The following is a 27,935-nucleotide window of genomic DNA, read 5'->3' as shown; positions in this document are numbered from 1 at the left end:
CACTTCATATTAATTCCCAATGGAGAGCACATATTTCTTGTGTTGTAGGGCAGGCCAATGTTTGATAAGTGGCCTTTACTGGCTCTCATTTATCTTACGTGGGTCAATGGCCAGGTGGATCTATTGGCATGTGTCATGTGTCAAGCATTAGCCAAACACTAGAGCGATGATATATAAAGTTATGTGATTAATTGTAAGGAATGGATAATATGAGATTTTTGACACTGTTTCAGTAAAGTGTTAGTTCAAAGTTATGGTCATGTCTGTCGTATTTGACTGCATTATGGTGTTTAAAGTTTTGTCCACCACGTACATTACATGAGAGGGACATATTAAAAATAACTCAATTTACAACACCACTAGAGCCTACATTAGACTACACTATCTAGACTAGAGATGGATGCACAGCTTTCTGTCTTAGCTAATGAAAACTGCATATAATCTTTAGATAGAATTGACATGTTTGTAGTCAATTCAATTCATAGTAAAATTCAACCTAAGTCAAACTGTACCTTTAAGGAAGAGCGTCATTCCTACCGTGGTCTATGACGTTTACCCACTCCCGGCATATTGCTAATGGCGGGTATTTGTATGAAACATAGCTAGCTACGTATTTTTTAAGCTATTGTTGGCTAAATGTTAACACTAAAATAGCTAAAACAGGGGGTTTCAAATTAATAGACGCTGTGAGCTTTGAAGCAACTCCGAGGATAAACAAAGCGAAGGACTTGAAATAGAGGACCGTTATGGGACATCAACTGTTGTGTTACCATGTGCACACTGTCTGTTAACTAACGTTAACGAAAGTGACACAAACGGAGCAGGAAGACAGCTTGTTTGAAATAGCTTGAATCAGTAGCGATGTTAATTCACCTTAACGTCCTTCTCAGAGCAGCGACTTCATAACTACTGCACACATAACCTTAGCTTGCTAACTTAATGGGACGGAGGAAGTTTAGCTAGTACAGAACCTTAGCGTTCATTAATTCGACCGTTAGGTTCGCTGACAATAAACGTCCGCACTCTCATGGAACGGAAATGACTTCGTTAAAATTATCAGTGTTGGCATTGGTATTATTTATATTCGTTATTCAAGTTGACGGTTCCTCGAAACTAAATATTCCCAAAGTGTTGCTACCGCTTGCTAGAAGTACACGAATTAACTTCACATTGGAAACTACTGAAGGTTGCTACAGATGGTGAGTAAGATAAAGTGAAGTGTGCCTCATTGAACTGAAGGGCATATGCTCTGTGAAGAGGTGTCTTATTACATGGGGCATTGGAGGCCACATGGCCAAGTATACTGTAGTCTGTTATGGCAATGTGTGTGGGCCCTAAAACAGCTAACGTTACATATTTTTTTTTTATTTTTTTATTTAAAAATATGTAGAAGACACAGAAGATTAACCATGGATGCACATCTCTCTGACACAGTCAATAACAACTGCACATTGAGCTTTAGATTGGAGGGCTTTTCTTGTGTTCACCTTCTACTCAATTCAAGTTTACAGTAAAGCTGCAACTCTACCCCAAGTATGAAAATGTTATTCCACCTCAAATCTTTCTATCATGGTCAACATACAATGTTGTGTTGTGACAAAGGAAGACCTATATGGCTACTCCACTTATGTAGCTACATGACTTGTTCTTCCAGGTCTTCCACCAGACCAGAGGTAGCAAGCATCCAGGCTGTGAATGAGGAGAGTGGCGGTGGCTGCTCCCGGAGAGCTGTTCTCCAGGCTCTCTCCACCCAGCCCTCCAGACTGACCAGCATCATTCTGGCTGAAGATGTTGGTAAATACAGTAGAACTATATTAATCAACAATAAAGGAACACAAGCTTATTCATAAAATGTTCATATGTGTGAGTTAGGAAATTAATTTGTGCATTTTCTAGTTATTTTTTTTTAAGATTATTTTTTTGGGCTTGTTTAGGCCTTTATTGACAGGACAGCTGAAGAAATATGAAAGGGGAGAGAGTGGGGGAATGGCATGCAGCAAAGGGCCACAGGTTGGAGTTGAATCTGGGCCCGCTGCGTTGAGGCGTAAACCTCCATATGTGGACCCCCACTAGAAAGATAGACAGACTTTAGTCATCCCAAGGGAAAGTTTAGTCATCCAGTAGTCCGTTCTAACAACTGAGCTATTCGGGCACCTTAGTTGTACATTTTCTGTATATTTGTGTAGAAGATCATGATAATCTCTGTGGTTTTGGCAAATGCCCTACCATATTGAAGTGTGCTTCGCTGACTGATCACATTCTTGCACAGAGATGTGCAGAAATGTGCACAGACATTCAAATGCAACATTCCTAAGTGGAAAAATACTTTCAGCTGGAATATTATAGATTAAAAAAATGTCAACAGTTGGAAACTGAGAGACGTTACATACTGAAATAATCATGTCCCAGGAAATTATTGTCACATTCTGGTTTTTGTGTTCTTCTTTGGCTGAGAATGAACTGCAATTAAAAGGGCCCCGTTCAGGAGCAGATGCTGTCCATATGGTGGTTACTTTGAGAGGCTGTTTATATATAAACTTTATAAGGTTGTGAAAGATGTGAAATCTCCATGAATTTGTTAGTCACTTAGAGCACCCTGGCTCACATACATGTCACATAGATTAGCTGGAATGGAATATTTTCAGGCGGCCCAGGGGTTTTTGATAGGTATAAGATGCCGGTGATTGGTTTCAAATCAGCCTGTGCGCAGCGCTCAGTTGATTTGCTCTCTGAAAAAAGCACATTTTGCACAATGATCTAGATGGTGCAAAAGCAGAGCATTAGAACATTCACTGAACTGTTTTATGGTCACATTTGTAATGTTCTAGAACATGAATAATTCAGGATCAGAATAAATAAACCGTATAATACAAACCCTTCATATTATTCTGCCGTTACAGAATGAGGAAGCCTGCTCAGCAGCATCAAATAAGCTGAGTCTGTTTTGTGTTCTCATTTATTTATCATTTTTCTGGTTTTACATACTAACTTGAAGTGTAACTAAGAAAACAATTAGGGATTTCTAAAAGACAGTACATAACGGAACAAGGCGTTAGTGCAGTTTGTAGACTATAACATTAGGATAGGATAATAGTATAAGGTGTGATATGTTACAGTGCTCTATTCCCTTCAGAGTGTAAGGGTCCTTCTGTTGCACAATACTTTGTACATTCTTCCTTTTTTTCTGTTGTGTAATGCTGTATGTCATCTGTTGCCTGTGGCACTGTTGGCCAGTAATGGATGACTGGCAGATGTGAACATTTGCTTTGGATTCAGGAAAAGTTAGACACTTCATAAATAAATAAAGTAATCTGTTCAGACCACAATCGCTGGCTTTAAGTGTGGCCTATCTCGCTCTACTTGTTTCCGGTTAACCACAACATAATCCCATATCACCTATTGCTCATGCAACAGCCAAAAAGCAGACCAGAAAAGCCACAACATTTGACTTGATTTAAAACTGGAGCATTGTGCCCCAAGCAGAGGATGTTTTATCAGTCTCCATTGCTACTTCTATACACATGATAAAGTATGTGTTTTAGTTAGGAGATCAATCTATATGCTTTGGGCCTAAATAAGAATTACTGTTTTGCATTTTGAAATGACTGTTTCTTCAAAACACCAAGCCATTTATTTCTGAGCTTTCCCTGGTTTGGTGAAAGTGATTTATTATAGTAATGTTCAGTACTGTGTATATGATGTTTTGTCCCCTCATTCCTTTGCAGTTACAGGACAGGTACTGCGTTGTGACGCCATTGTCGACATCGTCAGCGAGATCCAGATAGTGTCGACCACCAGAGAGCTACACCTTGAGGACTCACCACTGGCACTCAAAATTCAAGCACTGGACTCTGAAGGTAACATATACTGACTCATTACAGAATAATGTGTTTCACGTTATAGGCTGCTGGTGTTAATGATAAATAAATATCACCTTAAGATTATTAAGAGTAATTAACATCAATATGTATAATATTACTCACAATATGAATAGTTCTTTTGTAACGAGTCCATGCTCTATTGCTTATTTGCTGCTCTAAAGACTTCTAAGAGTAATGACTGAGCTGGCTCTGGCTTGCCATTTTTTATCCCCTCTGGCTACTACTGTGAGGTGCCTGTGTTCTGTTTGACTGGTTCCATTCAAGGCAGACATACTTAGTTTAATGAGCTGTAGCTACAGCCTGATTCTTTCTGATAATGTCTCCAAGGCCTGGTGTTTTGTTTTGGTTTGCTTGGGCCTAAAAGGGAATTTTAGATTCCTCAGACAGAGTAGATTGTAAATGGGCCGCTAGTGTCCAGTAATGAAATGCCTATTGGTTTTGTTTTAGCTAATCTGAGTGCCTTGAGCTTTCAGGCAATTGTGCTCAGCATATATTTTAGAGATGGTCTGATGCCAGATGGTCTTTTTTCTTCCCGATACCGACTCTGATACCTGAACTTGCGTCTCGGTTGATATCGAGTATTGATCCGATGTGCGTGTCATATAGTTTATGTTGCAACAACTGTATGTTACTATCCCTGCATGGATGTGATATGATTTCTATCGTTGTGGTTGGTATGGCTCAGGTTAAACTCTTTGTTAAACATGAACTTACACAAACAATGAACGGCACAGAACTTTCTTCTTAATCCAGTTTGACAGTTAGTTATAACCGAAAAAGAACAGAAATAAACTACTTTAATGTAGATTTTCTTTCTGTTTCTTTATTACGTGGTAATCCAGTACTTCAAATACGATACCAGCGTTTTAGGCTGTATCAGAGGCAGAGGTGGGTAGTAGGGATGAGCGAGTACAGCATTATCTGTATCTGTTTACCACATGAATTATTTGTATCCGTATCCGTACTCGGACTGGGCGGGGCCTAACCTGGAAGTGGTCAGAGTCAACCCGGAAGTGGGTCGGGTTGTCTTGAAATGGGCGGGGCTATAACCGGTATGTTATTTTAAGCATGCAATATATACATATGGGTTGATCAGAAATTGTTATATTTATTGCTGATTAGAAAACTTTTTCCGTGACAGCATCAGCATTGAGCTTCAGACCAGTGGTCTTCATAAAAGGAAGTTTTTCCTCGCCACTGTCGCACTGTTGCTTGCTCTGGAGGAGACTACTAGAACTGTTGGGTCCTTGTAAATTCTGGAGAGTGGTCTATCTGTATAGTGTCTTGAGATAACTCTTGTTATGAATTGATACTATAAATAAAATGGAATTGAATTGGTGTTGTCATGGTAACAAACGGACTATATAGGCCTACAGTATATAACAAGTTTTGCAACAATAAATACAACAATGTGGTTGTAATTAAGTAAATTGTATTGAACAAGAGTTTTCATACTCAATAATATAACTTTCTATTTTTAACTCTTAATCATTTTTTGGGGGGGGGGTTCTTTTTTATTTTCACAGGTATGTGTGAGTGTGTGTGTCTATGAGTGAGTAAGAGATACAGCAAGAGAGAGAGAGGGAGAAACAGAAACAAAGGGGGGCGGGGGGTTGGAATGTGTTTGTGTGTGTATCTTAATTTGTAATATTATTCATTTATACCGCAACTGCCTTTTATTTTTTTATAAAACGCAGCAAGAAAGTTTCAGACACTCAAAAAACTGGTTAGAGCCAGCAGGCAGTTAAAAAAACACATCTGACATCTTTGATTTGCTATGACCATAAAGCTAACCTCCCCCGGCGCTGAGATCGAGTGTAGTCACGTGACTGCACAACGACGTTTGATTGGTGGAACACAGTCACGTGGTAGAGCCTTCAGCGGAAGACTCTCTCTCTCTGTCAAAATAAAACATTAAAATGAGACGTACGCTGGGGTAAAAACAATGACGCGTAGAATACCAAACAGGTAAAAAGAAAAGTAACGAGCTCATTGTAGCCTAATGTATCGGAGTACAGTTTATTCTTCACTAATCTACTCAAGTAAAAGTAAAAGTATAGGGATTTAAAACTATTCCTAGAAGTACAATTTTTTTCAAGTAAATGTAACGGAGTAAATGTAACTCGTTACTACCCACCTCTAATCAGAGGCAAATACCGATACTCGGAACATCTCTAATTTATTTATACGTTCAAGTATAATAACCTCAGCCCTATAACACAAGTTGAATGGTCTATGCAAATATCCTCTGCTCCTCCTGCAGTTTATGACTAAAAGAAATAGCAGGTCTGACTCTTGTCCTTTTTTATGTTTGCAGGAAACACCTTCAGCACCCTTGCAGGTCTTGTTTTTGACTGGACCTTAGTGAAAGACGTAGATGTGAATGGATTCTCTGACTCTTACAATTCATTACGGTAGGCTTCCCTTTGTTAATACTGCACTCAAACGTCACTGAGCAGTTTTTACTTTTTAGAAAATCTGATTGCAAACCAAAGGTAGGCAAAATTACCAACCTACTTTGATATGCTAACCTAACTATAAAAGATGTAATACAGGGATCCTGTTGTTTTACTAAAGTAGTGTAAGGCCTCTTTTTTTACTTTTTAGTTCTTCTTACTCTAAAATTGAATAATGTTTGAGGTTAGATGCAATGGGCCATGCTGAGTTGAGAGTTAGATGTATTTTTTACTCGGGCTCTTTTCTCTTCTTAAGGGTACTAAAATTCTCAGAATCCACCTACACACCCCCTGGATACATATCTGAAATGGAACGAGTTGGGAAACAGGGCGATATTATTTTGGTGTCAGGACTGAAAACAGGACATGCTAAATTAAAGGCCAAAATACAAGAGTCGTTGTATAAGGTAAGCTCTTAAGATGTACACAAGACAGAATTCTTGGCTGTTGACACCAGCACAAAGTTGAAATAGTCCACTGTATTGTTACAATCAACGGTCTTAGAAGAAGAAGAAGACGGATATGTTCTAGTTAGGTTGTGCCCTCTGTGTTTTTCTCTTGAGATTCCAACTAAAAATAGCAAAAGCTTGCACGTTAGTAATGATGCCACAGCAGTAGTGACATTTAAGTTTGTTCTGGTTTGTTAAGGCGGGAAGCTGTGTTGTTTTGTAACCATGGTATCTGTTATACAGGATGTGGGTGCTGCAGAGGTAAGACTGCTGATTTTAGAGAACATCTTGCTGAGTCCTGCACATGACGTCTACTTGATGGCGGGAACTTCCATCCAATACAAAGTCCTGAAGATAAGACAGGGCTCGATCACAGGTCTGACTCATGTTCACTGAGGAGTAAAAATCTTTTTTCTGTTACTATAGCTACTCTACTGTTTCTGTAGCTTTATTTAGCAAACTCACACCTCATAATGTTCAAGCATCAGTTTAATTCCTAAAATATGAATCACATTGTGATTGAGTCAATTATGTCCCTTACTGTGACCAGATGAATAGAGCTGCTGTTTGTTCAGTTTTGCACGGCACAGAAATAACCACCTGTTAAGCTTGTTTGTGTTGTGTTTGTCCAGAACTCTCTATGCCTTGTGATCAGTATCAACTGCACCTTCAGAACAGTGTGATTGGCACTAATGGAAACCCAAATGTTGCTGTGGCCAGTCTGGATCAAAGCACTTCCAGAGTTACAGCAACTCAACTTGGATACATCAACGTGGTGCTGGATCATAAGAGTATCCTTCTGACAAGTTGTATTTGCACTCAGTAGCAGTTATTATAATGGCATAATTTCATGTACTTTGCCTTGACATCTTCAGTCGTTAATATAGTGTGTAATAAGTGTGGGTTAACTACAGCAATGAAGGTGTTTTTACAACAAATCTTGGTTTTTATCTGGGAGCAGTGGAGTAGAGTTCATTACAAATTAAATGTGTGAGAGTCTGGTAGGACCAGGCTCGTGGAGTAGTAGTACTACTAGGAGTAGTAGTGGGCATTTGGCAAAGATCAAGTTTAGAGCTGTCATTGTTAATGCCTGGGTTTACTTTCCTTAGTAGCATCTACTTAGGCCTTCGAATGCAAGGAGTATCTCGCCTACCCAACAGCACCCTGTATGTGGTTGAACCAGGCTACCTAGGTCTGTTTCTTGTTACCATTAAAAACATAAGTCAATAGTCAAATTGTTTTTAAATATGTAGCTAACCTCTGTTTTCTCTGTAATTTGTTTAGGTTTTAAAATTCATCCAGGAGACAGCTGGGTTCTCGAAACAGGCAGAGTATACGATATCCTAATCGAAGTCTTCGATAAATCCAGCAACAAAATTTACCTCTCTGATGTAAGTATGCTTCACTAAAATTACTACATTTAATTGTTGCAGTTGCTAGAGACGATGACAGTAGTGTAAACGTCGGTATTCTCCTAAAATAAAATAAATTCTGGACACACTCCTGTATTGTTTTATGCTGTTGATAAAGTCCAATATTTCACATTTCATTATTAGTAAATGAGTAGTAGTAGTTTTACAAGCTAAATAGTTTTTCTTGCTTATTCTTATTAGTGGCATTACTCAGATAATGGACCTGTGTTCCAATACTTTGAATATGACTTTCCTAGTACCTGTTTGAAGGAAAACAAAAAAAATATTTCGAGTTTGGACATCTTTTAATCAGATGCGGCCTTAAACTCATCTGAGAGACATTAGATAGAGATTTAGTGCACTTTGAGCCTTCTTTTGCTAGCCTTTGAGTTTCTTTTGCCAATATTTTAAATCAGGGATGATAAAACTGTCACCTATTGATGTATTGTCTTGACACACATTAAAAAATAACCTCTAAGTCTGTAAAAGTTAAAAACAAGCCTACAGTAGTTTCAAAATCTGTGTGGTTGATTTTGATTTTGCAGAATGTCCGTATTGGCACTGGTTTCCCCCTGGATTACTTTGAACTCCTGGAGTCTTCTCTGAATGGATCATATCATCGTGTCAAAGCACTCAAGGAAGGCCTAACTCTCATTGATGCTACCCTGAAAGCTGTTGTGGATGAAGTGAGTTTAATTGCAACTTTGACCCTTTTCAGTCTGCATTTCAGCTGGAGCATCATCACTGCATTCACCTTCTGCCCCTTTCTTCCACTTCAGTTGATCATTTCCTGTGGCCTCTGTTCTGTTTCAGAATGGAAGGGTCCATGCACTCGCCAACCCAGTCCACAATGAACAGGATGTAGAAATCTATAACCCTATAGTTCTTAGTCCAAGTATTCTGACATTTCCATGGCAGCCCAAGGTTGGAGCTTATCAGTACACTATAAAGGTAATAATTCCGTTTCAGAATGAAATACTTGGTGCTCAATGGCTTTTATCTTTATTATACTTATTTCTTATATCTGTTGTTGGACAGAAGTGTCAAGCATATGACACATTTTATATATGTTTTTTAGCTATAATTCCTAGTCCTACTTTGTTATGAACTCCAAAATTAATGTTTCTTTTGTCATTTTACCACTGAGAGGTGTCATTATGGTGCGTGTTATAACTCCTTTTGTCTGGTGCTTTTGACAGGCGACCGGAGGGAGCGGGAATTTCAGTTGGTCTTCCTCCAACACAGCTGTGGCCACAGTGACTGTGAAAGGAGTGATGACAACAGTCAGTGACATTGGCGTCAGTGTAATTTATGCTCATGATCTACGCAACCCTCTACACTTTGGCCAGATGAAGGTAAGTCAACCTGGAAAACTGTCACATGGTAAACAACACACTTGTTAAACAGCAATTTGTGCAGTTATGGCTGAAATGTTAATCCTAACTACTTTGATAACTGATTTATCGGTTTTATAGTTGTATAATGATCGTCTTATTTTCAGGTTTTAGTTTCACTTTGATTGATGCTTAAAATTTGAACTACATTTTTTAGTGTTTTCTAATAAGGTTTTGTGCCGCGCCACCAAAGAGCACCGGGGGAGGTGTGAACACTTGAAAAGTGTTCATCATTTTTGTTCCCAAAGTTGCTAAATGTTTTAATTTATCATATCAAATGGAAGTATTTTATGTGCTTGAGGAAGTCATTGAAGTAATTACACAACAGAGAGTACATTATTTCTGAAGTGCATCATCATTATTAAACATGAAATTGTGAAATTGTCTAACCTAATTCATTAGCTTCAGTCTCCCCTTTTTACTATCATTCCAAGCCCTCAATCTAACACTCTTTTATACTTCTTTGATCCTGTTTTTCCTAAGGTGTATGTTGTTGAGCCTGTGGCCATGGACTTTGCTCCTTGCCCAGTAGAGGCCAGGGTGGGCCTGGTTCTTGATCTGCCCCTCAGAATTTTTGGCCTCCTGGAGGAGGCGGAGAAACAGCGGGTCATGCTGAGTGACTGCTCCCACTTTGACCTACAGGTTGAGCAGGAGAACCATGGCGTCTTCCAACTACTAGACGGTAAGTCTGGGTGATCTGACCGTGTCATATTGTGGTTACTCTTTCTAAAGCATTGTGAATTTTTGATGGCTTTCAAATTGCAACTCGTTCATTTATCTCGTTTCAAAATTCCTCTCTTAGCAAGATTAACACTTTTTCATTTTGAAATCTTGTATTATTAATCAGAAGATTGGGCTGGCACAAACAATAAAACCTCTCTGTACTCCTGTGTGGTTTAAGGTAGGAAGATAAATGAGCACCTGGGTGAAGAATTGTGGTTATTTGTACATTGTGATATTGCATTCTATCTTACTCTTTGGCTTCCTCCTACCCTCCTGGTCCTGATCCAGGGAGGCTGGTTCCAGGCCAGGAGCACTGCAGTGGGGTGAGAGCCAGGGCCCTGGCCACTGGGTACACCATACTTACTGTGAGCTACACCCACGGCAACGTTCACCTCAGTGCCAAGATCACCATCGCTGCCTATCTTCCTCTCAGAGTGAGTCCAAAGGTTTTGTCCTGCCTCAGCCTTGCTCGTCATTAACTTTGAGACATATCCTTTTGCCCTTTTAATGTATGTTTCTCATGGCCTCCAGAATTATTTCCATTGTGTGAAGTTTTTTTAAGTTAAAAGTAATAGTATTAACACAATAGCACATTTTCTTTTTATAGCTGACTAGGCATTTGCATGGTGCGATCAACTTTAATTTTACCTGAAGTCTTTGTTGTGATTGCTATTATTCTTTTAACTCACCTCATAACACCAATTAGCTTTTGTCTTCAAACTAAACAAATACACTCATGCACACACATGAACATTCATACACATTCATACACATACTCTCTCCTTACAATCAACTTAGAAATGCGATGATCAGAAAGTGTCGTATTGTTCTCCTCTTTCCTCTGTGCATTTTCATTATGCATTTTAAATCTAATACACTGATTTGTTTTCTAAGCTTGGGCTCTAGTACTGCACAGGAATGAAAATGACTTCAACTGTTAGAGTTCTTTAATTTAATAGTATGACATGTGTTATGATGAGTGACCAAATCTCCTGTCAAGAAGAATCTTGTCATTCCTGATCCACAAACAGCTGTGGTTTTCTGACATATTACATTTAAGTTATCATAACCGTAACAGTAAGCTTGATGCACCACTTTTGAGGTCATGTATTTTTTATCATGAAGTTAAAGAGTATTCTTCAAAATATTGCAGACATTTTTGTGACGTTTCTTCACTTGTTTTGCCCTGGCAGCTAATGGATGACCCAATTTTCTTTCTTTGCTGAAAAATAATTTAAGCTTCACATTTTGCCCTCTTAGTTTCTCTTAACACTAATGCCCAAGCTGATATACCTAAATACCTGCTTTCATTTCAAATATTGAAATTTCTTTCTCTTTGATTTTTTTCAAAATCTCCCTCCATGACATTTTGCACACCTACTTTCTGCGTTTACTAGATTTTGGTCCCCCAAATCTGTTGACATTTGTAAAAGCATTTCTTTCTGAAAGTGTGCTGCTGTAACATTTCATAATAAAATACTTTTGTCTGGCAGGCGATTGACCCTGTATCTGTGGCCGTGGTGACTCTGGGCTCATCAAAAGACATGTTGTTTGAGGGCGGGCCACGACCTTGGGTTTTAGAGCCCTCAAAGTTCTTCTGCAACTTGAGCGCTGAGGATGAGGCCAGTGTTCGCCTTACGCTGACCAGTCCCTCATCTCACAACTATAACCAGCACTGGGTCAGAGCAACCTGCAGGGCCCTGGGAGAGCAGGTGGGAACTCCTGAAGTTTTCCTGTTTGTACTTATATGTTTCTAATTTCCATTCATGCCGCCAACCAAAGAATTTTACGGTTAGATTTCATAATCTTTGAGAATAAATACAAAATCTTAAAATCTAAGCTTTATAATCTATTGATAGTTATTCATATAACTCCTCTGTATACGGGAGTGTCCTTGCTGAATAACTGTGCTGGCTCCAAATAGTTGAAGAAGTAGGACTTTAGTATTTTGTCATCAGCTTCAGTTGTCATTGTGTTATTCTTCAGGTGCTGGAGGTGATGGTGGGTAACAAGGCCAGTGTGACCAATCCTTATCCTGCTGTGGAGCCGGCAGTGGTCAAGTTTGTATGTGCCCCTCCGTCTCGCCTCACCCTGGTCCCAGTGTATACCAGCCCACAGCTGGACCTGACCTGCCCGCTTCTGCAGCAGAACAAACAAGTGGTATGTATGTGGCCCTTTTTAGAGGGTCAACGCGCTTCACCTTGCTGTGTTTAGTTGCCTACATTTACCATTTTATCACTGGTATTTGTTTTGCATTGATTACTTCAATTTGTCCATGGCTGTTCACGCTGAAATCACTGAAGAATGAAGAAATTTTGTTTTGGTGACACGTCATTTGAAGAAAGCGACAGCTGTCTGTCTGTCTGTCTGTCTGTCTGTCACAAAAGGACTTTAACACAAAAATAGTAACACATTGTTGCTTCTGTAAAATTATTAGAAAATTTCTTTGGCTCAATGATGATAAGGATTATAAATGTTCCATAACAGAAGCGTAATGTTTGGAAATTGAATTGATCATCTCTGCAGGTACCTGTTTCAAATTACCGCAATCCCATTTTGGATTTGGCTGCTTTTGATCAACAAGGAAGGAAATTTGACAACTTCAGCTCTCTGAGCATATTGTGGGAATCTACCATGGTGTCGCTGGCCAGTATTGAACCCACTATGCCCATGGAGCTACAGCTGTTCCAGGATGGCAACAAACAGATGAAACTTCACGGTATAGCATTGTTTTGCCTTAAACCTTTCTAGTTTGTTTGTTTTGTTGTATTTTAAAGAGAGTGGGTTGTCGGCTTATCTCTTTTGTTTAGACATTTTGGAAAATAATGAGGGAAAGGCAGGAGAGAAAGCTCTGGCACGATTTAATTCTAAGACAGTGACGGCAGACAGGGAATTATCCATTCACCCACTGCTGGGAATACATTTTTTTGTTGTGTTTTAGCTGTCTGTTTCTATAGATTAGTGATGACAAATAGTTTGGATTGTTGTAAAATTACTGTTTTGTTTCTGTTGTTGTTGTTGTTATCTATGGTAGGACGGCAGACAGTTCTTGTCCATCATCAAACAGGCATTGCTGCCATCACAGTGACAGCTCTGGGTTACCAGGTTTTACATCTCACTGCAGCCAAAGTTCCCAGTCCAGTAAGTGACTTAACCAAATGTTTCACTTCCTCTAAAAAGCAGAAGCAGCTAAACGTTATTCAAAATAACCGTATAATGTTGTCTTGTGGATCTGCTAACATTTTGCTCACAGTCAGATCAGTGTCAGGTGAGGTTTTTTTGCCTAAATAAAGATTAACTGTGATGGAAATGTTTTTTGTTAGTTGGAGTCAGTGTGCAGGGCTATACTCTTTTCATTGATGCTGTGTTCCAATAAACTTGCACCTGCATGTGATAATGAAGCTATTTTTCTTTTGGTCTGTCGCAACTTCAACTTACTTCCTGGCATTACCAAAATATTGTATGCTGGTATAATATTTACATTTGTAACTACACCACTAAGTGTTTTCTAACCCGTCTTCTACTTCTGGACAGTATGACCCTATGACCCCTGTCTCAGCCACCCTGGAGCTTCTATTGGTCGAAGATGTGAAAGTTTCTCCTGACACAGTTACCATATACAACCACCCTGATGTTCGGGTAAGGGAATGATTTCTAAATTTTGCATTACCCCTGCAAGGGTAAACACCAACAGACTTGGTTTGTTTTGCTAAAAGCAAAATTGCGTTCGATATTTCATCATAAAGGATATAATTTACTCTTTTAATCAAGCAGAACAAAACATGGAAATGAACTTCATCACACTGGTAACAACTGAATGAATTCAAATGTTAATAATGACTGCTCTAGGCACACTGGAATCATATATCCCTCAGTGGGCCTCCCTCTCCTAATCCTGTGTGATATAGGAGCAGTTTTAGGCAGGTGTGGGGGTTAAATAAAAGCTATTGACCTGTGTAAGAGGATTTCAAAGAGTGAGTGTGGTCAGGGGTCCCCTTTGATGTCTCATGCCAGCTGAGTGCCAGAAAAAGAATTACAGTAAACTGAGACGATCTTCTGAATTGCCCCACAACATGTTATCATTTTAGCTTTAAAGTGATTTTCAGATCTGTCACAAGGCAGTAACTGTATTTTGTTTTGCAGGCAAATTTGGCACTGCGAGAAGGATCAGGGTACTTTTTTGTCAACACCAGTGTTAAAGGAATAGCGAACGTGGTATTCCAGGAGGCCCAAGGAACCGCTCAGGTAAGAATGGACTGTGATGGGATTAGTTCAGGGCAATACACAAGTGTGATATTGAACAATATGCTGTGGATTTCCAGGAGTTCCCTACTGGTGTACTTTAATCCATAATCCAATCTGGGTTGTGGATTAAAGTATACTGCAACAATGATCCATTGAATGCAGATAACTCTGGCACTCACTTGATTGATTTGCTGTGTGTGCCTAGGTCTCTCCAGTCTACCCAGGGGAGGTGAAGGTGATGGTTCATGACCTTTGTCTGGCATTTCCAGCCCCTGCCATGGCCACTGTACACATTTCTGACATCCTGGAAGTTTATGTGAGAGTGGTCGACAAGGTGCGTTTCCCACCCCAATAATTCCTCTTTTTGGAAGGCCCAGACACAGCTTGACTAGATGATCACTATTATAAGTACCACACATTCCTGAAATGCCTCAATGACGTCAAAGCACAAAAAAAAGGCCGTCGTCTTGATTTTCATGAAAGTCAGCATGTCTTGAATTAGCGTTGTTAGGTTGGCCCCGTCTGTGAACCAAAATGACAATTTCCCAATTGATTGATGTCATTAATCTGTATTACAGGTGGAGATCGGCCAATCTGTGAGAGCTTATGTCAGAGTCTTGGATGATAATAAGAGGCCCTTCCCAGCCAGCTATTTTCAATTCATGAATCTTAAACTCAAAGCAGCTTCTGCAATCGTCTCTCTTAAGTAAGTCATTTGTCCAAACTTGTCATTGAGGATGTAGGAACCAGCCAGGCTTCATGTAAATTTCTAAATATCTATTTTTGCAGACGATTAGCGGAGTCCACAGAAACCGATACAGCTGTTTTTGTGGTGAAAGGTGCTTCTATTGGTCAGACCACTCTCTCAGGTGTTGTTGTGGATAAACATGGGAAAAAGATTTCATCTGCACCTCAGCAAATTGAGGTATCATTTTGTTTGAATTTCTAAAATGCCGGTTTAAATTTTGACTCTTGCATATGTGTTGCACATGTAACTTTTTTTTAACTTTCATTTTTTTCTCTTGTAGGTATTTCCACCGTTCAAACTCATCCCAAGGAAAATGACTCTGTTAATTGGAGCAATGATGCAGGTATGTCTATATTAGCTTAAGTTTTGTCTAAGAGCAGCTGGTCTCAGTTTGTCTTGCCATAAGAGTTCATCTGGTCCTCAGTTTATCTTCCAAAAGAGCCCTCTGCCAGGACTCTTCTGGAAGATGACGTTAGCCTAATTGCTCTTGGTCTAAACATCCAGCTCGCCTTTCTTTTTCCTCAACTCATGCTTGAATTAGAAAGCATTTACCATCAATCCAAGAGGCCCCCTAAATGCTAAACATTAAACTTAGTAATGCACATGCGTTACGTAATATTTGTGTTGGATATCCATTTTTCTAATCTTGAGTACTTTAATACACAAAGGATAATGTCTTTTAGCAAATTATTATCACATTTTGCATTGATGAAAGCTATTGACTACACTGTCAAGTGATGTCAAGATCACTCATGTAAGAGTGATGCTAATCTTTTTCCTGTTTCTCGTTTTCAAAATCTCCATCCCTTTTTCATTCCTGCTGTCATTTATAGATCACATCTGAGGGGGGCCCTCAGCCCCAGTCCAATATCCTTTTCTCTATTTCCAAGGAGGAAATAGCTTCTGTTAATGGCATGGGCCATGTCAGGGGTATTACCATTGGTAATGTCACTGTGACTGGACTGGTCCAAGCTGTTGATGCTGAGACTGGGAAGCTGGTTGTTGTTTCTCAGGTAAATATATTTGTATGTGTACATATTGATGATGTGGGCGAGTATATCTCTTAGATTTTACCATAAAAAGCTTATTCTCTTGTGTTCACAGGATCAAGTAGAAATTGAGGTTGTGCAATTGACGGGCATTCGAATCAGAGCACCTATCACTAGAATGAAGACACAGGCACAGGTATGATTATTTTAGAAAAGAATTACAGCAAAAATGACCCCATAGCTAAGCATTACCGCTTACTTTAACACTGCAATTAACTGAAACAATTAATTCAGCTCTCTATGGGTAATGTACTAACTGATCACCTTCATTCATCTCCTTTTCTAGATGCCTGTATATGTGATGGGTCTGACCAATAGTCAAACACCCTTCTCCTTTGGCAATTCTGTACCTGGCCTCACCTTCACCTGGTCCACCACCAAGCGAGACATTCTCGATGTTCAGCCAAGACACACTGAGGTACACTGCCCTCAGGTTTTTTGCTGCTGCATTTGATATCACATTTTTTGCCACTCAACCATTCCTATTTTAGCTTGTGTTCTCTCTTTGATCTGTTTATCAGATTGACGTAGGATGTGCTGTCCCTGCATTACACTATGATTTAAAAAAAACAACAACAGCATCTGCCTCGTCTCTGCTTCCTTGTCAGCATCTGCCTTGTCCCTGCTTCCTCAGCACTGTTGCCTTTTTTATTTGATTTGCTGCGGCTATTTTTGCCATTCTCATGATGGTGCCTGTCTTCCTTTAGGCTAACATGGAGATCCAGTCAGAGCACAATTTTGCCATGAGGGTGACTGGAAGAACGAGAGGGCGGACAGGGCTGAAGGTGGTGCTCAGAGTTACTGACCCCAAGGCTGGGCAGCTAGTGGGGAATCTGCAGGAGCTCACGGATGAGATCCAGATCCAGGTGCAGCACTGTGGCTACCTCTCCATGGGGATGCACTTGGAAACAAATCACTGCTGTTAACATTGTGTCTGTGTGTCCTGAACACCAGTATTATAAATGCTTTATATGCCGATATTTTATAAAAACTTCTTTTGTATGGACTAATTTACTAATTATGACCTGTGTCCCTGCTGCTGTTTCTTTACAAAAGAGAAAGCTGCCTTTTAAGGCAGCAAAGCACTTAAGTTGCTGAACTTTGGAATATCTGAAGTTGTTTACTTTGTGAAGGGATTAGACTGGAGATTAGTTAGAGCTGAATGTATCCAGTTTCAAACAGCATTAAACTATGTCATATCACTTGTCCCGAAACATCAAAGAATGATAAAATCCCTCTAATAATTTGACTTTTAACATTTTGCTTTGGTCAAGGTCTATGACAAGCTGCATATGCTTAAACCAGAAGTAGAGGCTGGGGAGTTACTGATGGCTCCAAACTCAGCCCTCAAACTCCAAACTAGCAGGTGAGTTATGAGTGCCTGTGCAGTAGTTTTTGTCGATTCTAAAAGCATGTGTATAGGCAAATGTGTGGATTTCTCCAACTTTCATTGCAAAATGTCAGATTGGATAAACATGATTGTGTTTCTCAAATAGGGATGGTGTAGGTGCACTCTCTTATCGAGTGCTGGATTGCCCTGACCAGGTTGTTATTGCTCAAGTGGATGATAAGGGCTCCCTCTTCTCTGGCTCTCTTACTGGCATCTCCTCTCTGCTGATCACCTCCCAAGAGACCTTTGGTGTCAATCAAACTCTCATCCTTGCTTTGAAGGTCAGTTTTAAAGTGGACAATATCTAATGGATATTAAGAGTGAAATCCATTTAAATGACTTTCTGCTTGTAGTTGTTGTATAAGCTGTGTACCTCAGTCTGCTAAAACATTTATAGTATATAATTTAAATTCTGTATTAAAACAGTAAATTATGATACATCAGTTTATTAGAAAATAATAAGCTAAAAAAGGGTATATGTTTGTAGAATACTGATTTAACAAACTTGTCAATGTACAATAGGAGACATTTCACATCTACTGTATGTCAAGGATTTTTTTCCAGTTTGGCTTTATGTAGAAAAAAACTAATTTTTCATTGTCTGTGCTTTTTGCCCCCACATCTATAGCACAATATTTATTTAAATAAATTTTAATGCAAAAGCACTGTTTCCCCCTATATGGTTAGCCCTATCAAGAAAAAAACTATTAAGTAATAAATAAATAATTAAATAAAAAAATAAGTTTTGATGTCATAGATTTTTATGCACCATCTTTGTAAAAAATATTGTCATCTGTCATTCAGAACCATGAGCTGCCTCCACTGATACATCTGCTACAGGCTAATTGTCAGTGGACTGAGTTGTATGGGGATGGTTGATGCTAGAACTGATGGTCCAGAGGGGCGGGCGAAGACATAACCAAACTGATTAGTTGGTTGGGTTTAGGCATGAGGCGTGAGATGGGTTAGGCTAAGAATATCAGGGATGCCAATCTGAAGCAGAGTAGCGTGGGTCATGCCTTCGCCAGTCCCTCCGGACCATCCATTCTAGCACTTGTTAACACTACTGGCCCATGGCAGTCACTGCAGTTACCAAGTGCGACACTGGTTCTTCCCTTTGTTCCTCAGGTGGTACCTGTGTCCTACGTGCGCTTCAGTACCAGTCCAGTTCTCTACATGCACACCAGAGAGAGCCTGAAAGCCTTCCCTCTGGGCATAGTGCTCACCTTCACTGTCAACTTTCATGCTAGCACTGGAGAAGCCCTACACAGCTCCAACTCCCACCTTACGTTTTCCACAAACAGGTCTGTTAACACACAATCTACAGGTTCTATGTGCTGTCATGTATGTACATAATACATACTTTATGTTCATAAACAGTGTTACTTAGTGAGTGAAACATGACTTCTACAGTAGACAGGCAGGGGAGGGAGGAAGACATGTTTTGCAGTTTGCTTAGTGTCCCAATGTTAAAAAAGCTATTATCCTGATTTTATGGGCTATATATATTTATAGAGAGAGAGAGTACCAAGGCCTCTTTAAGTTGTCTGTTCATTCAACCTCACACAGCCTTGTGTGACCTAATGTCTCCCCGTATTTCAAATTCTGCCAGACAAGTAATGTCAACTCACAATACTCACCCTCTACCAGCTCAACAGAAAACCTCACCCTCTACCAGCTCAACAGAAAACCTCACCCTCTACCAGCTCAACAGAAAATGTTCAATGTGGAATGCATTTATCCATCATTGTTCTCTACATTCTTAAAATGTTAAATTTGATTTTGATTTTCTTTTAAATGTACTTGACATGGTGTGTTTTTATGATGTTGATCCATACAAGATTTATCCACTTACAATATTTCCTACACCTAGTCAGTGCTGTAATACACCATACCTTTGGCCGTTGGTTCAGACTGTGGGCATTAACTACAGAATACATCCTGAGTAGTTGAGGTCATGGCAGGCTATGCTACAGTAGGAGTTCACAACATTGATTTACTGGGCTGTTCCTTCAAACCAATTTCAGATGGCGTTGTTTCCACCTGAGTGAGTGAGCTAAATTAATGGGAGGAGCATTGCTTCCCTCCTGATGAGGGACTCCCTTGTCTGTCTGCACAATAAATTAAGTCTATACCCTTGTTCTCCACATGCTGTCAGACAATTTTGGGGGAAAAGTATAAAAATCCGAGTGGTAAAGGGCCAGTAGTCTTGGGACTAAACGGGCTGATCTATGATTATATCCAACTGAGTCTCCAAAGAGCCAATTGGATTTTACTGCTGTCTGAGGTGCTGGCAATTTGTTCCCATTTGTTCAGAACTGAGGCTTTGGAGATTGAGGCAAAAAGAGACATTTTTTTCGGGGGGGGGGGGATCAATATAATAGGAAGTAAAACTATATAAAAAAAATTAAAAAAAAATAAACTAAGGAATAGAAAGTATTGTTTTCAAAACGTTTTTCAACAGCTTTTTTTTTTTTTTTGCATAATACTATTGACCCAGCTTTACCTAGATTACTGAGTTTGCTTGTAATAAAGACAATGCCAGTTATGTTTGCAAAATAGTTCATTGGAGCAACAGATAAGGAGTGTGGGGATGAATTAGGGTCGTGGAGGAATTAGGGTCTTGGATGAAAGGATTAGAGGGGTCGAGCACAAGGGGATCAATGACGGGTCATAGGGTTTTACAGTGAGCCACCAAGCGACCAATTGGATGAGGTGTGGGCTTTGTTCCTGAGCCTACAATAACTTTATAACGGCCCATATTTGACTTCCGTTAATGAATTGTATTAAAGTATAGGTTGATTAGTTATAAATAATCTTTAATCCATAATTCAACCTGTACCTCTGTTCTGTCCTGCAGAGATGACCTGGTGCAAGTCGGGATTGGGCCTGGTAACCACACTCTGACAGTGAGGACCATCAATGTCGGCTTTACTCTTCTTGCGGTGTGGGACAGTGAAAACGTGGGCGTGGCGGACTATGTTCCGCTACCTGTCGAGCACGCCATCCATCCACATGAAGCCCACAGACTGGTGGTGGGGGATGTGGTCTGCTTCACTGCCCAGTTAACCAGCCCGGATGGTGAGACAGCGACGTGTTCTTTAAGCAGCAGACATACTTTGTCTGATCAGAAAATAATTGTTTTGAACAGTAAGAAACAAAGAAAATACATTTGGAAAATTTATAGTTGAGATTTGGCACTCCTATGAGCCTAGTCATGTATTTTCTGCTTAATTGTTCTTCCACAAACTTTATGCAGTTAACCTTTTTTATTTTGGAATTAGAAGCATCTGTCTTGCACTGCATTTTATTGAATTTCCTTTTAAGGATAAAAATCTTATTTATCTTAAGTCTGTTGTAATTGTCGTACTACTTTTGTTTGAGGAGATCCTAATCTCTGTACCTTTCATATCATAAGCCATTTTGTTTTAAAGTGTACATATTCTTTTAACACTGGACATTATCTCGGCTTCTCTGCAGGTGGTCATGGTACTTGGAGCTCCTCAGCTAATGGTGTTCTTCAGGTGGACTCTAAAAGTGGTGCAGCAGTAGCCAGAGACTCTGGCACAGTTACTGTGTACTACGAGATACCTGGTGTCTTGAAAACATACAGAGAGGTATGTTATCTGTAGGTAGTAAGTATATTAACCGCAATGCTTCACTGACACACTGTTTTTCTTTTAGTGATGACTGTGATAAATGAGCTACAAGAAAACCAGTTCTAATTATGCAAACCGCACACCCCTCTGCTTTCTTTATTTCTACTCACAACATTTCTGTTCTCCAGAGATTCTGATCTTCTCCACCAGTGCATCATACTATATCAATCCTTCAGCAACATACAGTATACATATCCTAACAAGACTAAAAGTACAACAGATGTAAAGTGTATCCATCATCACCTTTAGGAACACATAGTTTCAGCCTAATGTGTATGCATGACATTACCACCTTTTAAGATTCTCATACACAATGGAGTGTGGAAAGGATCAATTGTCTTTCTCTGTGAATGTCAACACACTTTCCAGTCATGCTCCTCTCTGCTTGTGAGCTGAATACCTGCTATTTTTTGAATGTTTCCTATTGGATAAAGAATTGATGCGAATTGATGCAAGGTATTTGATCTTTCTAACGAAATTAACCAAATGAAGATGTTTTTTGTTTTTTTTCTTTAGTTTGAGGGGAGACGTTTATAGAGGTTGCAATAATGTTATATTAAACACTCAGCTGTGTTTTAATTACTTTTGTTTCCCTGTCTGATGTGATTGATGTGAACAATTAGTTCTAAATGTAAATTATAATGTGATTTTATTTATTTTTCCCCCCAAGCTCACACCTGAATCTTCTTAGGAGTTATTGGCTGTTTTCCTTCTCTGTATGGTTCTGTAGGTTGTTGTAGAAGCAACTACAAAGACGGCTGCTATGGCGCAGGCTACACCTGTCAGGATCGCCAAGGAAACAAAGGTCCTACTCACTACCAGAGGGAAAGGAACCAACCTCATTGGTACTGAACTGACTCAGTTTAAGTGAAATATTTTGTTTTGGAAAATACATTTTAAATTGCTTTTTTGCCATTTAGATGAAAAGATTGATACCATTCTAATGTCTGTTTGGTAAATATGAAGCTACAGCCAGCAGCCTGTTAGCTTAGCACAAAGACAGGAAAAAAGAGAAAACTCAACTAGCCTGGCTCTCTCCAAAGGTAAAAAAAATCCACCTACCTGCACCTCTAAAGCTCACTATATCTTGATTGTGTAATCTGTACAGAAACTAAATTTTAAAATCAACAATTTGCTTTTTTAAGGATGGTTTATGTGCTGGACTGTTGATTACTATATGAGTGCAAACAGCATGCACTCATACAGCGTAAAAAACACTTTTTTGTATGGATTAAACAAACAAGATCGAAGTGTTAATTAGTGAGATTAGAAGTGTTTTAGGAGGATTTAGTTACCTTTGGACAGAGCCGCGCTAGCTGCTTCCAGTCATTGTGTTTCCAGTCTTTGTGCTAAGCTAATTTCACCGACTGGCTGTAGCTTCATGGTTGACAGACAGCCATGAGACTGCTATAAATATTTTTATCTGACTCTCAAACTGCGCTTGAAGTCCTTGTTCTTATTTGTAACTGCCCAGAAACACTAAATGCTATTGATATAATGGTTTTGATTTAATAACAAAGTGTGTATGGAGTTCAAAGTTTTAGTATCTTATGCCTGTGTGCTCTACCATGCAGGAACCTGTTCCTCTGCCCAGGCTGAAGCTATTTCTCAGCTGCAGCCAGAAACCTCTGTCAGCTGCCATCTCAGCTTCACCAGTGATGCCATTGACTTCTCTGCTAATGATGTCTTCAAAACACACACAAGCTTTGACTCCAGCATTGGTAAGGATGGTCAGAATTCACCAGAAATCATGGTCAAAGAAGCAGTGAGTCTCTTATGTGTACAATACTTTCATAATATTCAGATACAGGCCTCATTTACTCCTGCAGCACTGATGTAACCTTGATTTAAATGACAAATGTTAGTTGATTAATTTGGTGTCGTAGCAGAATCCAATTCTATATTTGAATTTTGGTGTTTGGGCATTCCTTCCTTATACATTTTTAACACGGATTGTACTTCTTATAAAGGCATTGGTTGAAAACTATCTCTTATAATTGCCCATACTGAAATTAATTTGGTTTTTACATTCACATACTTTTTTTGTTTGGGCAATCTTTTTTTGAAAACTATACGCCTTTTCAAAATAAAATTACTTTTAAACCTAACCTAGGCACACCGTTTGCACATGGTTCGCACGACTGGCGGGAAAACACTATTTACAAGGGCATAATCTATTTACATTGTCCATGAAATGAGTTTAGCAGGAACTATAAAAATGTTCAGAAGAGCAGGCTTCTTGTTGCTTGAAAGCACTTGTCTAATTGTGTTTGGGTTTGTGTTCTGGCAAATGTTCGAGGAGATGTATGTGCAAGGCTATTGGCCACTCAGCTGAATCCCACTAAGGTCCTAATGGGATCATGTATATATGAGACCGCATTGACACTAAGTGTGAGATCCATAGTCTTTTCTTGTCCCAAATGCACATATCAATAATTCACCTTGAACCATTTCTTTTACCTCTGTGAATACTCGCCCCAGGCTCCTACACTTGCTCCATAACCTTGCAGCCGATGACTGACCAACAGACCCGTGTGCTCAGCATGTCCATGACCAACCTGCTGGTGAGGGCAGGCCTGGAGGGCAGTGCCTTCTCCGGGGAACAAGTCAGCACCAGTCTGCCCATAGAGCCAGGCCTCTATTCTGACCAGACCGAGCTGCTTCTCTCAAACCTGCACCCATCAGCGGAACTCACCGTCTACGGCCCCACTGCTGCCCTGTCCAACATGGAGGTCAGGCAAAACACTGTTTAGTAGAAATACTAGAAGAACTTCTAATAAAATATGCCATTGTTTTTTATACAAATAGTAAGATCCGTATTGGAATAAACTTCCTTTTAAGAATGAAGCATATAAGTAAAATACACTTTTCCACATATTCAGGTGGTGTCTTCTTCTCCCAACATTGCCGTCCAAGAGAATGAGGTTCACCATGGTTTCCCTAGTTTCTCTAAGTACACCATCAGCGCTGTGGACCCTCAGACAGCGGCCTCTGCTTCCATTTCCATAAGCAGCACCTCCTGCGGCCGGAGTATTGTCATCCCAGTCACTTTAATTCACGTGGCTGATCCCAACGCTGCCAAGCTAGGTCAGATATCCTTTTAGTGCAAATGACAAGACACTGTACCTCAAGCCACAAGGTCACGCTGCTTAGAGTATGCTTTATGTTATAAGTGTCAGAAAAGGTAGTAGGGCTGTCACCTTATTAAAAAGTAAATAAATCAAGTTAGAACAAATTTGAACTCTTATTCACTTCCAAGTAATTTCAATGCAATCCACGTAGCCTAATCCCAAAATACTTTGTCGAATTAACATTGTTCCATTTATCCCTGGTGCCTCCGCTGTCTCACTGAGGGACAAGCTGATCTTACTGTAAGGCACTTGCAACGTTAGCACTACAGCCTTCTTGGACTTTATCCACAATTGTTCCATCTATTGAGTCAAATTCCTCATTTTAATTTTGCAAAGACATGGTGGTGGGGCATGAACTGGGCATTTTAGCAATGCCCATGCTGGGTTCCAAGTCAGGTCTGTTGTGCTTATACACTGAGAATGTTAACTTAGAATAGATGATTACGGATCAAATAATATAAGTTTGCCTATGTTCTACAGTAGTTTGAATTCAGAAGAAAAAGTGCCAGTCCTAAAAGTAGGCATGAAATATGATAAGTAATCATCAGTCATGTGGACATACTGACCCAGAATGTAGCTATTTTTCTGCATTTAGTTTATTTAAAAAGCACAATTTTGTTAAATAATATTTGTCATCTGTAAGACATAAACACAAAGACGAAGCAGATTTTTAGAGACCATAATTTCATGTTGTTGAATTTCACTGCCACTGTTATGAGCATCATTACCCCCCTCTGTGGCGTAGCAGATATTTGTCAGTGTGTCGTTTGTTCTCAGCACTTTGAAGAGGTTTTGACAGCCTGTTATCTCATCCACCACTCTCACAGCAGCTGCATCTCCAGTTGTTAACATCGAGGGGGGCCACTCTCTGCACAGCTTCATAAACTCCTACCAGATGATGTTCTTCACCCTGTTCGCTCTGCTGGCCGGTACAGCCATCATCATCATTGGTGGGTCACCTCGTTACTGTAGGGAATGCTACTGTAGTAAAACAGATGTAGTTGGAGGTACTGTAATTCTAATGCGGTGTTTGAATACCTGGATTATTCTGTGTAATAATGAAGTAAGTGTTCAGTTGCACCTGGACTGTTTTCACAGTCACATGTTGTCATTCTTTGGTTAACGGAACTAGGTGTATGTTTTATTGTTGTCACTCTTATTGTAATAATAGCAGCCAAAACCAAAGCTGTAATTTTGTTTCTATAAACAGTATATGTAAAAATGAAAGCCTCCAACATGGCAAGGCACTGCTGGGTCACCTTGTCTTTTGTAAGAAAAGGAATATAATGAGTTCCTTCAACAACAACAAAAAGTGCTGTTGTGTCCAATATGGATACTGAGCTCTTCAGACACTGTGATGATTTGTTTTAAATGTGTTTTTTATCACCTGCAGTCCTCCACACTGTGTTCAGCCCAAGGGAGCAAGCGTATCACCCTGCCTTCATCCAGAGGACGCCACCACCCATTTCAGGTAGGACACTGGGACACTTTCCCACTGTGGCTATGCAGCAAATTAAGACTAAAGCATACATTCAAAGGGAGGTACCATTACATGTCAATTCAATAAAAAACATTAAATCCTCTCACTTTGTTCTTTAAGCAGTAAAGAGAAGTTTGTTCAACCCCAGATTCTGTGACGCCACTAGGCTGTAAAGATGATCTGAGAATTGATTAGTGAAGATAGAAGAGGTGTCTGACAGCATCCAGGACATTTTCTGCCAGTCAAAATAGATTTTTTGACGAAATGGCACCTCACCCATTGTTAATGAAAGTTTATTTGGATTTAAAACCAGGCAAAAGTAAGCATTTCAGTCCCCAAGTCTCCAATTTATTGTGAATGACTCTGCCACAGGCAGTTTTCGATATAAATCTATAGCCTGCTCTCTGACTGCCTCAGTCTCTTTGGGAGAGACCTATACATGTCACCAATACAAATAAGGCTGCTGATTTGTTTTGGTTTTAAACCAAGTGGTATTTCCTTTTTTTAAATTCTGCCATATTTAAACAACCTTAACTGCTAGCACTTAATAGGCTTCACTTATTTATTTATAATAGTATTTATAAAAGTGACCGTTCTATTCTGCTACAGGTACTTTATTAACTCTTGTTTTGTGCCAACTTGTGCTTTTTCAGCTTTAGACTCTCCAGTAGGAAATTCCTTTAACCGTACGATACCGAGGTTGGACGCAAACAGCAGCCCCAGGTCGCGGCTCTATTCTCCAGACTACAAGTCCTGATGAAGCTCTCAGCCTGGTCTCCGTTCTTCAAAAGTAGAACACCACAGGCCATTAATGCATAGTGAATGTGCCTCTGTTCCTCAGTATGAATGCTGTGGGATGTGACTGCAGAAACGGTTTCTCTCCGTTGTATTGATTATACGGTGGTACAGATTCCTAAAAGAAACGTCATTTTCAGAATAGCAGATCAGTTAAGAGCTGCAGCGAGATAACAGGGCTAATTTTCTTTTAGCTTTTTTGTGTGGAAACAGATCTATATTTATGTGTGTCTTTTGCCATGGAAATATCTATATTCAAAACCACTGTTATTAACTGACATCTTTTGCAGAGTGCTTAAAAGAAATTCAATAGTTTGTGCTTTAATAAGGTTGCTTTTTGTGTTTGTTCACCTTTTATTTGTGTGCTACTTATTACATCTGACATGTGAAATTCAGTATCTCAGGAGGAACCTCATTTTTTTTATGAAGCAAAGCAAACATTGACTTGAACATTTTTATTTTTATGAGCAGGAAACGTCCTTTGTTTTGTTGTCGCTAATAGATGTTGTGAAAATGCCGTCCACTGAAACGTCCTCCTCAATGGTATTTGAAATGTGCATAATCCTAACCAGAAAAAAGTTTTTATTTCTGTACTGTGCATTTAACTTCCTCATTATTCAACATGGCAGCATGCAGCTCCTGTGTATTTCATTAATGTGAAACCATTAAAGATTGTGAATTCTGTTTTTTTTTTTTTTTTTTTGTTTTTTTTAAATCCCGGTGTTGCTTTAGCGCCGAAAGAATCAAATGTGATCCGGTCTCATTTCTGAATATGTAATGTTTCTGTTCCAGTTTGTTTTTACCCTCCACATATCCGGGAGCAGATTAATGTAGCACTGTCGCATTGCAGAGACATAACAGTGTGACTTTGTTTTAATTAAATAAGATATTTTTGTATTTGAAGAACAAAATGTTGACAAGGAATCGTATTTATGTTAGCTAGTGGAACTCAGTGTTGTAAGAGGAGTATATGTGACGATCAAATGGCTTCTGTGCTGCTGTTGTCATTCATGCCTTATGATCATATCTGAACAGCTTTCAGCATATAATGCAGACACGTTTCTTTGCTTGTGTGAACATGCTCTTGCCTTTTGATAATTAAAGTTTGTACTTTTTACGTTCA

General features: G+C 39.5%; 1 protein-coding gene across 2 annotated transcripts; it reads left to right on the top strand.

The window, feature by feature from the left end:
* The first annotated feature begins 552 nt into the window (after positions 1–552).
* nup210 (nucleoporin 210) lies at positions 553–27,935 on the top strand. 2 transcript variants are annotated; one of them, XM_032521098.1, is made up of 40 exons: positions 553–1,199; positions 1,655–1,794; positions 3,726–3,857; positions 6,199–6,295; positions 6,594–6,744; positions 7,030–7,162; positions 7,419–7,577; positions 7,910–7,978; positions 8,071–8,177; positions 8,744–8,884; positions 9,012–9,149; positions 9,398–9,553; positions 10,076–10,274; positions 10,604–10,749; positions 11,809–12,027; positions 12,302–12,475; positions 12,842–13,034; positions 13,350–13,456; positions 13,850–13,954; positions 14,459–14,560; positions 14,766–14,894; positions 15,139–15,266; positions 15,350–15,485; positions 15,589–15,651; positions 16,142–16,321; positions 16,413–16,493; positions 16,644–16,775; positions 17,065–17,223; positions 17,632–17,723; positions 17,854–18,028; positions 18,876–19,051; positions 20,608–20,828; positions 21,228–21,364; positions 22,137–22,251; positions 22,981–23,127; positions 23,888–24,138; positions 24,289–24,493; positions 25,368–25,487; positions 25,931–26,008; positions 26,671–27,935. In XM_032521098.1, exons 1-40 carry the CDS (start codon positions 1,039–1,041, stop codon positions 26,772–26,774), a joined length of 5,658 nt encoding a protein of 1,885 aa, XP_032376989.1. In that variant the 5' UTR covers positions 553–1,038; the 3' UTR covers positions 26,775–27,935. The 2 variants fall into 2 exon arrangements, with proteins under 2 accessions (XP_032376989.1, XP_032376988.1); XM_032521097.1 differs by having other exon boundaries at positions 25,365–25,487.

This window comes from Etheostoma spectabile, chromosome 7, assembly GCF_008692095.1.
Source record: "Etheostoma spectabile isolate EspeVRDwgs_2016 chromosome 7, UIUC_Espe_1.0, whole genome shotgun sequence".
Lineage (NCBI taxonomy): Eukaryota > Metazoa > Chordata > Actinopteri > Perciformes > Percidae > Etheostoma > Etheostoma spectabile.
Note: the sequence above shows the minus strand (reverse complement) of the source record. Positions and strands in the feature narration are given on the sequence as shown.

Bases quoted from the DNA above. Each gene is read 5' to 3' on its own strand.
- nup210 (XM_032521097.1), top strand. From the start codon at position 1,039: ATGACTTCGTTAAAATTATCAGTGTTGGCATTGGTATTATTTATATTC. The intron at 15,486-15,588 runs GTATCATTTTGT...TTTCTCTTGTAG, and splicing joins CTGCACCTCAGCAAATTGAG to GTATTTCCACCGTTCAAACT. The intron at 23,128-23,887 runs GTAAGGATGGTC...TACTCGCCCCAG, and splicing joins AAGCTTTGACTCCAGCATTG to GCTCCTACACTTGCTCCATA.